Source organism: Chiloscyllium plagiosum, chromosome 15 (assembly GCF_004010195.1).
Source record: "Chiloscyllium plagiosum isolate BGI_BamShark_2017 chromosome 15, ASM401019v2, whole genome shotgun sequence".
NCBI classification, from domain to species: Eukaryota; Metazoa; Chordata; class Chondrichthyes; order Orectolobiformes; family Hemiscylliidae; genus Chiloscyllium; species Chiloscyllium plagiosum.
In genome coordinates, this window is record NC_057724.1 from 31,909,609 (window position 1) to 31,922,541 (window position 12,933).

A 12,933-nucleotide genomic window follows, 5' to 3' on the forward strand; every position below is an offset into this window, starting at 1 on the left:
TAGGCTGAGAAGTGGCAGATGGAGTTTAATTCAGATAAATGCGAGGTGCTGCATTTTGGGAAAGCAAATCTTAGCAGGACTTATACACTTAATGGTAAGGTCCTAGGGAGTGTTGCTGAACAAAGAGACCTTGGAGTGCAGGTTCATAGCTCCTTGAAAGTGGAATTGCAGGTAGATAGGATAGTGAAGAAGGCATTTAGAATGCTTTCCTTTATTGGTCAGAGTATAAATATGATTGAGTTTGTGATTTTCTAGATGTTAGTCTTCAACATGTACCACAGATATTGGGTTGTCCTTCAGTTAGATATTTTGACAATGATTTAGGACACTAACTATTTGCAAGGCTGCAATATCATAGACGTACACATGCATATGCTGTGTGCTGCATATGCTGAGTGTATGTTACGTACACTTCCAACACTGACTGCATAATGCAGAGAGAGAGAGAGAAACTGTAGGCAAGATGGGTGCTTTTATACTGGAACATCACATGTCATCTATCTTAAGGATATATGTCTATCAAGTTTGGAATAATTGCCATAATGCAGCATTTGTCTTTGGTTTCATGTTCTAGTATGGTTTTGCCTTCCTACTGTTGCAAATATGCCCAGTTCCACAACCCTCTGAGCTATCTATGCTGCACCAATTCTGGTCCCCTCAGCATCTCCAATTTTAATCTTTGGTGCTTGGGTCTTTCAGCTACTTGGGCCCTAAGCTCTGGGATTTGTTCCATATTTGCTCTTTCTCACTGTTATTCTTTAAGATACTGTCTCAAATCTAACTGTTAACTAAGCTTTTGGTCATTTGTCTCCGTATTTCTTAGGACTCAATGTCAAATTTTGTTTGGTAAACACACCTTTTGAAGTATCTTAGGATTTAAAAATTTTATTTAACATGCTGTATGAACCCAGGTTGTTGTAACAATTATCAGTGCTGTGATGTATTACTTCAATTGTAATGCTGCAGTCGATGTTACTTCAGATAAATAAGTGGGCATTTCAAAAGGTTTTGCTTTTGTTCTTAGCCTGATAAACTGGCAGAGATGTGGCAGTCCCTCACAAGGGGAAATGAAAACAGTTGTTGCCTGATTGCACTGTCACTGCCTTTCAACACTATTTCCTCTTTGATTATTTGAGAAATAGAGTACCGTATAAAGATATTTTATCTTAATTCTTTACAAGATATTTATCTAAAATGACACCAATTGAGGCTAGTTTTCAGGGTGATTATGTGTCCTGTACGTGTATTGATTAGATGTTGGAAGTTATGTGGACATGGTACTGGTTTATATATGACAACTTATGGATAAAAGACTGTTTCACAATTACTACACCTCCTAAGTGTTATGTTCCTTCTCTAATCTTTGTTGCCTGATGCTTGATCCTGCAGGCTTGGACATTGAGCATGTTTTTCAAAAATAAAAATGATCTGTGTAAGAGAGGGTTAATGTCAAGCTGCATTTTCCTCATGTGGAGAATGAACTGACTTCCCTTCCTGAGTTTTCACATTTGTCGTACACCAGCTACACCAGAGTACCTTGAAACAACGTACATCATTGCAGTGTCTAACAGCTAAACCCTGTCAGAAGCACTGTCTTGAAGCCAGCGCGATGTGACGGGCTGAATTACATGTCATCAATGATAATCCGATTTCTGTTACTCAGCAGCATACTGCTCTTTGGCAAATACATAGTCGGAAGAATAACTTTACATAGAATTGAAACCGTTACACAATTCACAACTGAAAACATTGTTAAATCTCTTTTTTTTAATTTTTAATTGTTTTGTTTGCACTGGTATTTGTGTCTCAAGCTGTGGTGGATAATTGGAAGAATCCCAGAGAAAATCCACCTCCAAATGCCTTAGCACTTGTTGAGTAGGTACAGAGCACATTTTGTAGAACATTTGCGAAAGCAAATTTACAGAGGACTTACCTGCATGGTTAACTGCACAGGGAAGAGACTGAGATGTGTAACCAAATTGGATAGCTCTGACAGAAGTAGAATGGGAATATTTTTTCACTCGATGTAATTCTAAAATGACTTTTAAAAAATTTATTTATTAATCAGAAAATCCACATGATTTATCTGATGGTTGTGCCATCGTGGAGATTGGAATTCCAGCAACTTCTTTCACTTCCTGCTCAGGAACAGTTTAATTAATTGTACGACCCCACATCTGAAATTGTTCCTATCCTGCTCTGTGCAGCAGTACACTATCTTCGCAACATTCAAGGATACAAGATTCATCATAGTCTTATGGATTTCCATTATGCTCTATTTACCAGATAAATATTACTTTGTACAAAAACACCAAAAGAACTGCAGATGCTGCAAATCAGAAACTGATGGAAAAATTCAGCAGGTTTGGCAGCATCTGTGGAGAGAAATCACCTTATCATTTCCGGTCCAGTGACTCCTCTTTCGAATCCAAGAGTACATCGTATAGTGTCCACACTTTAAATGCCTTGATCACAGTTTCAAAACCAATGGGATTCACTGTGTCAGCTTCAGAGCTGGAACTATAAAGTGTAATTATAGTGTCCTTACTATTCGTTTACCAGTGGAAAATTAGATATAAAACTCAGAATTTGCAAACGTGTATGGATTCGTATCACATTACCTGATACATTTTCTCAATTCGAGAAGAAGGGAGTTTTGACAGTGCTATTGAAGAGAGGAGGAGATTCAGCTCACAGAGTTGAGACTATCTATTGAGTGACCGGATTCAGTGACCATCTGTACTTTTTACACCATCATGCTCTGTGAGTGCTCCTCCTTATCAGTAGGCTCTTTGGTGTTAAAAATAAAGAGACAGTATTTATAAATACTAAGGCCCAGCTGAATACACAAGGATTTCAAGAAGTGTCTTCTATTTTAAACGTAAAAAATGATTGCCTGAAGCAGAATTTATTAAAATTTTGTTTTTAGTTTAAAGGGATATGGGCTGTTTGGAGGATGGTTCATCAGTAAACCTTGGTTGATGTAAACTATTATGTTCCTGCTACAGCTCTGAATTTTATCTAACTATATGTCTGTCTCTGTCAGTTTTCTATTTGTGGTGTGCCCACTACCTGCCTGATGTTGCATTTCAGGTATCGCACTTTATAAAGAATCAGACATTCCCATTTTCCTATTGGACTTTCTGCCTTTGGGAAATTTCAATCCCCAGAGAAATAATTGACCTGTCATTGGATCTCAAAGTTCAGATGCCTCTTCACTTGAGCAGCAGAATAATATTTTTTATAATGCTTCTATCTCTGAAATAGCATTCCTAAGAAAGTTGGAAGCTATATGGGCATTCTTACTATGCTGCAGACGAAGAGTGAAAATAGCAGGAGAAAGGAGGAGATCTTTTGTTTTTGAGATTTTAGGAAGAAAGCAACACTGAAAAAAATGCTAAACTCCACAAGTTTGAGTTCCTGGGAAATGTATTCATGTAGTTGTGAAATGGATCATGCTATCAGTTTTCAATGAACTATACAGCAAATTTGTTTAGAGTCTGTACAGTTACACTCTGTTTCATTGTGCTTTCTGTTTTGCAGTGCGAATTGATCAGAGTCCTATGTCCCCTACGGAGACTAAAACTGATAGCGAGGAAGACGATGACTCCCCTAATATATCCTTCGATAGTATTCATGAAAGCAGCTCTGCCATTCTCAATTTATCGGGGTCGATGAGAGAGTAAGTAATGTCACTGTCTGTTGCTGCCTATTAACTTGCTGTTGTAATTATTACATAATCCTAACTGCCAGGATTGCGTACCACACCAGCGACTTTGGCCTTTGTGGTTAATACTGGCCGTGGGCTCACCTCTAGTTATCTGATGTGTGACATGTTGAATTTGTATTTCCACATTATCGAGCCTATGCCTTAAATTAATATTTTGCATAAGTTGGGCACTATGCTATGTTTGTACCTGAAATTTCTGAGAGGGGAACAGGTTCTTTCACCAGGTCAAATCCAGTGCCTCCTTGTGAGACCACAACAACACAATAAATATAAAATACATTGTAAATGCAACTTGCTTCTTTTTATAAGGCACAACATTTTGAGAACATGTGTAAGCATGTGCTGTTTTTGAGTTCCTTGGTGGCAGATTGTCTACACTGTGCTGTGTGCACTTCAGGTTGAAAGCCATGATAATGGTTTGAGTGACTGAGCAGAGCTCCTTGCTTTCCTTTCCCCAGGGAGGACTCGGTGTGGCCTATTGACCCAAGCCAGCTGCTGGACGATCCATTTGGGTGAGTGTTTTAGGCAAGCAGCAAAGGAGAGAAACGAGAGAGCAGCTATTTTGTTGTAGCTTTCTGCTTGCATTTATATCGGTCATGGAAGGGGTAACCCATGTGTTTGCAGTCGACAATGTTTCTCAAATTTTCTGGTACCCCTGTGACTTCCCTGATGCTGGGATCTTGGTTCACAGTTGATGTCATGTACAAAGCAGAGGCCAGGAACTTGCTCGTTGTAAGGAGGACTGTCGAAGGCCAGGTCCACTATTTCCTATCTCAAACGTGAAGTAATCCATGAAGCTAATGGCAATGCTAAGGAACTGTGGACATGGGAAACATAGAAAACAGGTGTAGGAGTAGGCCATGTGGCCCTTTGAGTCTGCACCATCATTCAATATTGAATTCAGAAAAGGGAAGAAAATAATAAAAATGGAAAAAGTCATGATGGAGATCAGAAAGGTTGGAAATATAATCCTGCATCAGGCAATGAGTTAGCTGACTGAAAGCAGGGCATCTGATGGGAAACTACTTTTGACTGCAGGATCCCTAGATATGGGGGAAGGGAAAAAAGCAGACTCATATATTATAAAGTAACTCCTGCTGTAAGTCTCTGTGCAGATGTCAGTGAGAAATGCTGATCTCCGATGACTCTGTAGTCGGGTAAATAAGCTGCAGAGGCTTCATGAATATTTCAGAGGAGCTTGGAGAGCAGCTGCCTCTGAAGGTGCGATACCTGTGCAAAGAGACAGCACGTCCAGATGAGGAGGGAAGAAAATAGGGGTAAAAAAAATTGAAAAAGCAACGTAGAATCATTTAAAACTGTACTGTTATAGACATGTGATCTAACAGACTCCATTAACTTCACACTACAAAATTGTTTACTTGTCTGAATTGTTATTTACATATATAAATTATAACTTTAGATTGATGTTGCCTAGATGCTGAGCTGCACCTTTAATAACCTGTGTATTGGTGCTAGCAGTAGTTACATTGCTGAGAGATTGTCAGTACAGCTTTACTGATCGTATTACTGATCCTGTGGGACTTGTATAAAAAGCCCTCCCAGTTCTTAGCCAAAGAACAGCACAACAATTGTTGCTCCACTGCTTAGATCAACCATCTGCACACAGTAGAGGGATCAAATCACAAACCAATGAACTAATGCTATTACCTCGTGAGGTGTACAGTTTGCCACCTTTTATGGTCTTCTCTTGACTATTTAATCTTCAAATTAACATGCAGAAGACTTCAATTGCATGAACTCCTGGTCAACTCATTTTGAGTGCCTAGGACAATAAGAAAATAAATAAAGTTGAGGTTTTATGAATGTGTGTGCTAAACTGGCATCTGCTCCATTCCAACCAGGCACCCACGTGGCTATTAATGCCAAGGCGAGAAGGAATGGTTACACTGCAGAATAGAGGCTGGAGTCCTACTATTAATTAGTAGAATTAAGATCCAAATGCTTGAGGTTATTGCAGGTAATGCAAAATGCACAGGACGATGGGAGCATACTTGAAAATAAAAACATAATAAAGAACAACAAGGGCAGTAGACTCATGGGAATGCCACCACTTATCAGTTCCGTCCCCATCACCAACAGTCCATTCTCCTGAATGTTCCTAACATGTTCTGTGGCTGCGCCAAGACCCCACAGATTACATTATGAAAAAAGAACTGAGGATGTTGAAAATCCGAACCAAAAATTCAAATTACTGGTGAAACTCAGCAGGTTTGGAGACATCCGGGAGGAGAAAGCAAAGTTAACATTTCGAGTCCATTGACTCTCCGTCAGAATCAAAGGATTGCCCCAAGAATTGCAGTTGTTCAAGAAGGTAACACATCACCACCTTATGAAGGGTATTTAGGGATGGGCAATAGACACTGTTTTTGTCAGTGCTGTCCACAATTTACTAAATAATTAAAAGAAAGATTTGAAAGCTCCAGCCAAAGTACTAGTACAGGCTTTCTTATTGGCCATGGACTAATGCAGAATCACAATGTCTGAATCTGAGCACATTATTTAAAAAGTACTAAATATAGAGTACTGAATCTCAAATGGCTGTTGTCTTGGCAACACATGAATGTAGCATTACTACAGTGTGATTATTAAGCCTCTGTTTGAACAAAATCCATTTTATTAATGAAATAAGTATGAGGCTGTCGTCAAGCAAAATTGTTGGCCTTCATTAATGTTGCAGTTTAATTGTTTGACCTCTTTAGTTTGTAAGAAACATATTTTTCTATATCTTCTCAATTGTCATTTTTCCTGTCCCTTCCCTCCACTATCACTAATCAGCTTCCCTTCTGTAGCTGCCTTTGAAGATGCTGATTCACACTAGGATCGAGTTCAATGAATGACAGTAGCCCTCTAACTTCAACAAATAAAAGTTCTTCATTCTTGTGATAGGCTGGTCAGACCTGGAAGGAGTGTAGAAACACAGGAGGTGATCCTGATTATCCATGTGACTTTTCAGTGAGAGAAGATCACAAGACATCAGTGGAGTTACATTTAATTAACCAGTTCAGATATGTTGTGACACATGTCTGAGGCAGGGACTTGACCCCTCTAACCTGGAGATAGGGACATTATCACTGCTCCATAAGGACCTGAGACATCTGTATAGAAACGTCTGATTGGTGACTGCACATTGGCTTCCAATGTAATTAGGCAACACACTGCTCTGCATTATGTTGTCGTCATCTTGAGAAGAAAGACAACCCTGCAGTTGAATCCCACCTAACCTTTTGTGCCCTAAAGGTTTTTAGATGAGCAGGGTCTTTGGATCTGGGTGTAGGTTTGCTTGCTAAGCAGGAAGGTCCATTTTCAGATGTTTTGTCACCATACTAGGTAACATATTCAGTGAGCCTCCGAATGAAGCACTGGTGGTGTAGCCCGCTTTCTATTTATATGTTTGAGTGATGTTGAGTGGGTCAAAACGACATGATTCACTCTCACTAGTATCCTTACATACAGATGAGGAAGGACGCCACTTCGACTGGGACAACACATCCATTCCTAGGACAAGCCAAACAGAGACACGCATGAGAATTCCTAGAAGCATGGCATTCCAACTGGAACTCTATCAACAAACACATTGACCTGGATCCCATTTACCACCCCTGAGAAAAAGAACCGGAAATGACATCACCATAGGAAGTTATGTCACCACAGGAAATGACATCACAAACCCTAGGAAACTCGAACATATAAATAGAAAGTGGGCTACACCACCGTTGCTTCATTCGGAGGCTCGCTGAAGATGTTACCTAGTATGGTGATAAAATGTCTGAAAACGAACCTCCCAGCTCAGCGAGCAAACCTACATCCAGAAACTCAACCATGAGCTACAAATCTTCTCAAACCTCGTTAGGGTCTTTGGATGTGTCCAATAATAGTAATTGCACGTTTCCGTACTCTTCCAACCAAATAGTACAGTGCAGTTGCCCAGAACTAACCTGAGAAGAAAGGCTACAATACAAAATATATCAGAAAATGAAAATCCCCTGGAATGAAACGGAACTGAAATAATCACACAAAAAAAACAGGATGAGGGAAAATGAAAGGAATTACTGCCGAGAACAATGAGAATATAGGAAACATTCAGTTTGGAAGGTAGGGTGAAGAGCATGTCATTTAACTCCTTGTGCATGTTCTGTCCTTCAGTTCAAGATTGGCAGTACCTCAACTCTATTTACCAGCCTTCTCTCAGTATTCCTTTGACATCCTTGCCTCAGAAACATTCATCATTATTTTGAAAGTTTTGAGTAACCTAGCTTCAGTAACATTTTTGTGAGAAGGAGCGTTTCAACTTTCCAATGATCTTTGTGTGAAGAAGGCCTTCCTGACATCATCCATCTCGCTCTGAGGTAAAATTGCTCACCAACCGCATCTAGAGCGATACCAAAGATGAAAACAGATAAGGCAGTGATGCATGCTCCCTTTATTCTGTGGTCCTGAGGAGTTAAAACTGTGATATTGAAGTTTGTATGTGTGTTACATATTTCACAAACAACCTGGCAGAGAAGTGGACACCTCAGCATTCCAGTGACATCACCCACCCACTGGGGTAATGATCATGTGCTGTTTACTCACTAGGATCTGTTGTTTAGTTTCTGTAGTCAGTCCGCACTCAAGCGATGCTTTTTGCGTCCCAGTGCACAGTGCTTCCTTGCCACGCCTTGTCCCTGTGCAGCAGGCTTCAATTATGTCTCAGTGCACCACACCCTCTTTGCACACCAGGTCTCTCAGCACTAAGCTTGCTCAGTAAGCCACATCACACTACAGCCCCAGTCTCTATATCCCGCCCTCCCCACCCCACCACCCTCCAACACTCACATGCTTTTTTTCTCTCTTTCTCCCTCTTTCTCTCTCTCTTTCTCAACCCATTGAGTGAGAAACATACATCTGTTAAATATCATGTAGACTGGGTTCCATAGTTTGATCAAGGAATAAAAAAAATCAATAAAAGCACAATTGAAAGGGCTCATCAGAGTTTTATCATTAACTTAGGGCAATCTCTTGAACTACGCCTCGATTTCCCGGCACCAATTTACATTTATCTATTTCTATTTTAGCATTAATTAATAATTCTTCATGTCAGTTAGTAAGCCAACTTCTGTTTTAATGATTTCACTACCTGCAGAATGCAGGTGGAACTATGTTTGATATTGTAGCAGTGAGCAGATGTGATTTTTGCAGTTTTCCTTATGTTGTTTGTAACATTATGGAAAAATTCAGATAAACAAGGTTTGATCTCAAAAACTAGAACAGGTTTAGGTTTTCAACTGTGCACACCCAGTAGGGAAGAGGAAGGCCTAATGTTAGCTTACCCCTCCCTACTGAAATGGCTTTCCTGGGTAAACATGTTACGCAAATGTCTGTCTGTGTGCAGCTTAGGCTGTACGCAGTGCAACAGCAGGAAGCAGACTGCTGGCCAAGTTACTTCATAAGGAGGTTAAGTCTGTTTGGCGACTTGTACAAGACAAGAGCTAATATAATTGCATTTTACCAAGTGGGAAAAAAATTGCCAATGGTGCCCTCTGCTGGTAGTTTTGCTTTAATACTCAACAAATAATTTATACATGTTATAAAATCCTTTGATACTTGTCTTAAGGACTTTTCTTTTAAATTATGGTATGATATTTCAGTCATATGATTAGCCTGGTACAGATAGACTTGAAACAGGAGCGTATGTGTGTGCATCTGTGTATATACGTGAGCGAGAGGGACTCTTTAATTTGCATTCTCTGTCTTTCATGCCAGTCCATTTATCTATTTTGCATCAGTCAATTCAAGTGTCTGAGAATCTAAGAAGAACTCCTGTAAAAGGAGAAAAGAGAAAATGAGAATAAGCACATACTCTTATTGTTCTGGAGTAGCTGCAGTCTCTCATGAGGCTGCATGTTCTGTTCATTGATTATAAATGACCATAGTTTTATCTGGTCGTTCAGTTTGAGAAATTTGCCTTGGGCTGGAATTTTGAACTGAAACCAATATTTTTGGCTTGATGTTTTGTATTGCCACAACAATGGGAGAAAAATCGATCATTTTGTTTTGGTCCTGATGAATCTTGTTGGATCTATATTTAGTCCTATCATCATAGAAATCATCGTATATTCTTAAGCTGTTGCATGTGGGGTCAGAATTATTTGCCAAAGGCACCTGTCATATGAAGATTTTATATCAGGCTGATGAGTAATTTCTTTATGATGACATTATAAGTGTGGCTCCTCTCTCAATGCCAGCTGAAACGAATCTCTTGCAAAGTTGGACTGTGGTAGGCTGTAGCATTAATGTAACATCCTGCTGTTTCACTAGATTGGCCTCGAAAGATGGGATAGAATAATATAATACTAATTAAAGTGTCCCTTATGGCTGTCTTTGTTCAGAGTCCGAATGTTCTGCACAAGCACACCAACTTTGGAATCTCCAGTGGTTTTTGCAAATGTTTGGGAATGAAAAATCTCTCTTTGGGGAAGGAAAGGGCCATCATTGAAGAGTTCTGGTAAAGAGCTTTTTAAAAATATTCTTTCACGGGATGTGGGTGTTGCTAGCTAGGTCAGCAGTTATTACTCATTCATTCCTAATTGCCTAGAAGACAGTTGAGATCCATCCACATCACTGGTCTGGAGTCACATGTAGGCCAGACTAGGTCAGGAAGGAAATTTTCTCCCCTGAGTGACATTAGCGAATCAGATGGGTTTTTCTGATTAATCAATTCACGGTCATCTTTTTAATTCAAAATATTTATTGAGTTCAAATTCCAGCATCTGCCATGGCAGAATTTGAGCCAGGGTCCCCAGAACATTATGTGGAATAATGATCTGGTGGTAACACTGTTGGGCCATCACCTCGCCTCTTGCTTGGAGTACTTTCATTTAATTAGGCTGGAGCAAAGTCTTGAACCTGTAGAGGGAAAAAAATGATTTAACACCAAGCTTTTTTTTTAAAAAGTAAATCTGGTGGCTCCATTCATTTGACCTCACCCTGGGCAAGGTACTCTGACCTACCCTCACACATAAGGACAGTCAGCTGTTTCCTCTACTTCTCTTCTCCTCTTCTCTTCCCTTGGATGTTTTATTTGGAGATGTTCACACAGTACGGTTATTTAGAATCATAGAGATGTACAGCACGGAAACAGACCCTTCGGTCCAACCCGTCCATGCCGACCATATATCCCAACCCGACCTAGTCCCACATACCAGCACCTGGCCCATATCCCTCCAAACCCTTCCTATTCATATATCCATCCAAATGCCTCTTAAATGTTGCAATTGTACCAGCTTCCACCGCATCCTCTGGCAGCTCATTCCATACACATACCACCCTCTGTGTGAAATAGTTGCCCCTTAGGTCTCTTTTATATCTTTCCCCTCTCACCCTAAACCTGTGGCCTCTAGTTCTGGACTCCCTAACCCCAAGGAAAAGACTTTGTCTATTTATCCTATTCATGCCCCTCATAATTTTGTAAACCTCTATAAGGTCACCCCTCAGCCTCCAATGCTCCAGGGAAAACAGGCCCAGCCTGTTCGGCCTCTCCCTGTAGCTCTGATCCTCCAACACTGACAACATCCTTGTAAATATTTTCTGAACCCTTTCAAGTTTCACAACATCTTTCCGATAAGAAGGAGACCAGAATTGCACACAATGTTCCAACAGTGGCCTGACCAATGTTCTATACAGCTGCAACATGACCTCCCAACTCCTGTACTCAATACTCTGACCAATAAAGGAAAGCATACCAAACACCACCTTCACTATCCTATCTACCTGCGATTCCACTTTCAAGGAGCTATGAACCTGTACTCCAAGGTCTCTTTGTTCAGCAACACTCCCTAGGACCTTACCATAAAGTGTATAAGTCCTGCTAAGATTTGCTTTCCCAAAATGCAGCACCTCACATTTATCGAAATTAAACTCCATCTGCCGCTTCTCAGCCCACTTCTCCAGATCCTGTTGTAATCTGAGGTAACCCTCTTCGCTGTCCACTGCATCTCCAATTTTGGTGTCATCTGCAAACTTACAACTGTACATCTTATGCTCGCATCCAAATCATTTATGTAAATGACAAAAAGTAGAGGGCCCTCTATGGAAGCAATTCCTAGTACATCTCTCTATCTCAATTTCTGCATTTTGCTGCCTGAATGCTGAAAAGCCACTGCTTAGAGAGCTGGACAGTATTCAAGGTTTTAAGTTGGTGAGCAGATAAGAGATCGGTGGATTTTAAGATTTTAATCCCCTAAAACCTGATCAGTAGCTCAACTAGGGCTGGAGAGATAAGTATTAGATTCAGTTTGAGATATCTAGTTGATCTATTTGGTATAACAATGGGCAATAGTTGAGTGATATTTCTGAATTTGAAACTTGATTAGTTGAACACCACGAAGATAGCAAGGCAGATTATATGTTGCAGATATTAATGCCGACCCCACTGTGATCCATAGCAGCCATTTCAACACAAGTGTCCCTTCTTCAGAAACCTATTGTTCTGAAGTGGGGATACTGAACTTGAAACTTTAATTTTGCTTTCTCTCCAAAGAGCTGCCATACCTAAGTTTCTCCAGCAATTTATTTTTATTTCTTGCAATTGGAGAGAGTGAGAGCTACACCTTTGGGATTACTTTCACTTGAATTGTGCTGGGATTGGTGTACAGGCAAACCCTATAACTGAGGTTGTAGGGAGGGCTTTAAATAAAACAGTGAGGTGATGGTAAAGGCTCATGTGAGGGATAGTTGGAACGTTTAACAAGAAAAGCAAGGTAATGAAGCAGTGTAGTGACCTGGGTGTTGACAACCAGAGTGTGGAAGGGAGGGACAAAGCATACAAATATAAGAGTGCATCAGCAAATAAGGTCAGAGTTGGAAAAAACAGGTAAAAATGTAGAATTCTGTAGCATTCAGAACAAGCAGGATGGATTGGATAACACACAGAAATGAATGAGTATGATACAGTAACCTTCACAGGAATGTGGTACCAAAATGATCATGGCGGGACCTGAATACTCAAAGGCATTTGATGTTTCAGAAAAACTGGAGGAAGAGAAAAAGTGTGGGTTGGATTTGTTAATAAGGGATGAGTACAGTAGAGGAGAAAGTGAGGTCTGCAGATGCTGGAGATCAGAGATGGAAATGTGTTGCTGGAAAAGCGCAGCAGGTCAGGCAGCATCTAGGGAACAGGAGAATCGACGTTTCGGGCATTACCC

General features: G+C 40.3%; 1 protein-coding gene across 2 annotated transcripts in view; it reads left to right on the plus strand.

Moving 5' to 3' along the window:
• Positions 1-12,933, plus strand: part of klf8 (Kruppel-like factor 8) — a 60,894-nt gene that overhangs the window by 18,801 nt on the left and 29,160 nt on the right. For both annotated transcript variants that reach the window (XM_043704640.1, XM_043704641.1), the window contains exons 2-3: positions 3,544-3,682; positions 4,189-4,242. In XM_043704640.1, coding sequence (XP_043560575.1) covers positions 3,544-3,682; positions 4,189-4,242 — 193 coding nt within the window. The remainder of the gene's footprint in view (positions 1-3,543; positions 3,683-4,188; positions 4,243-12,933) is intronic.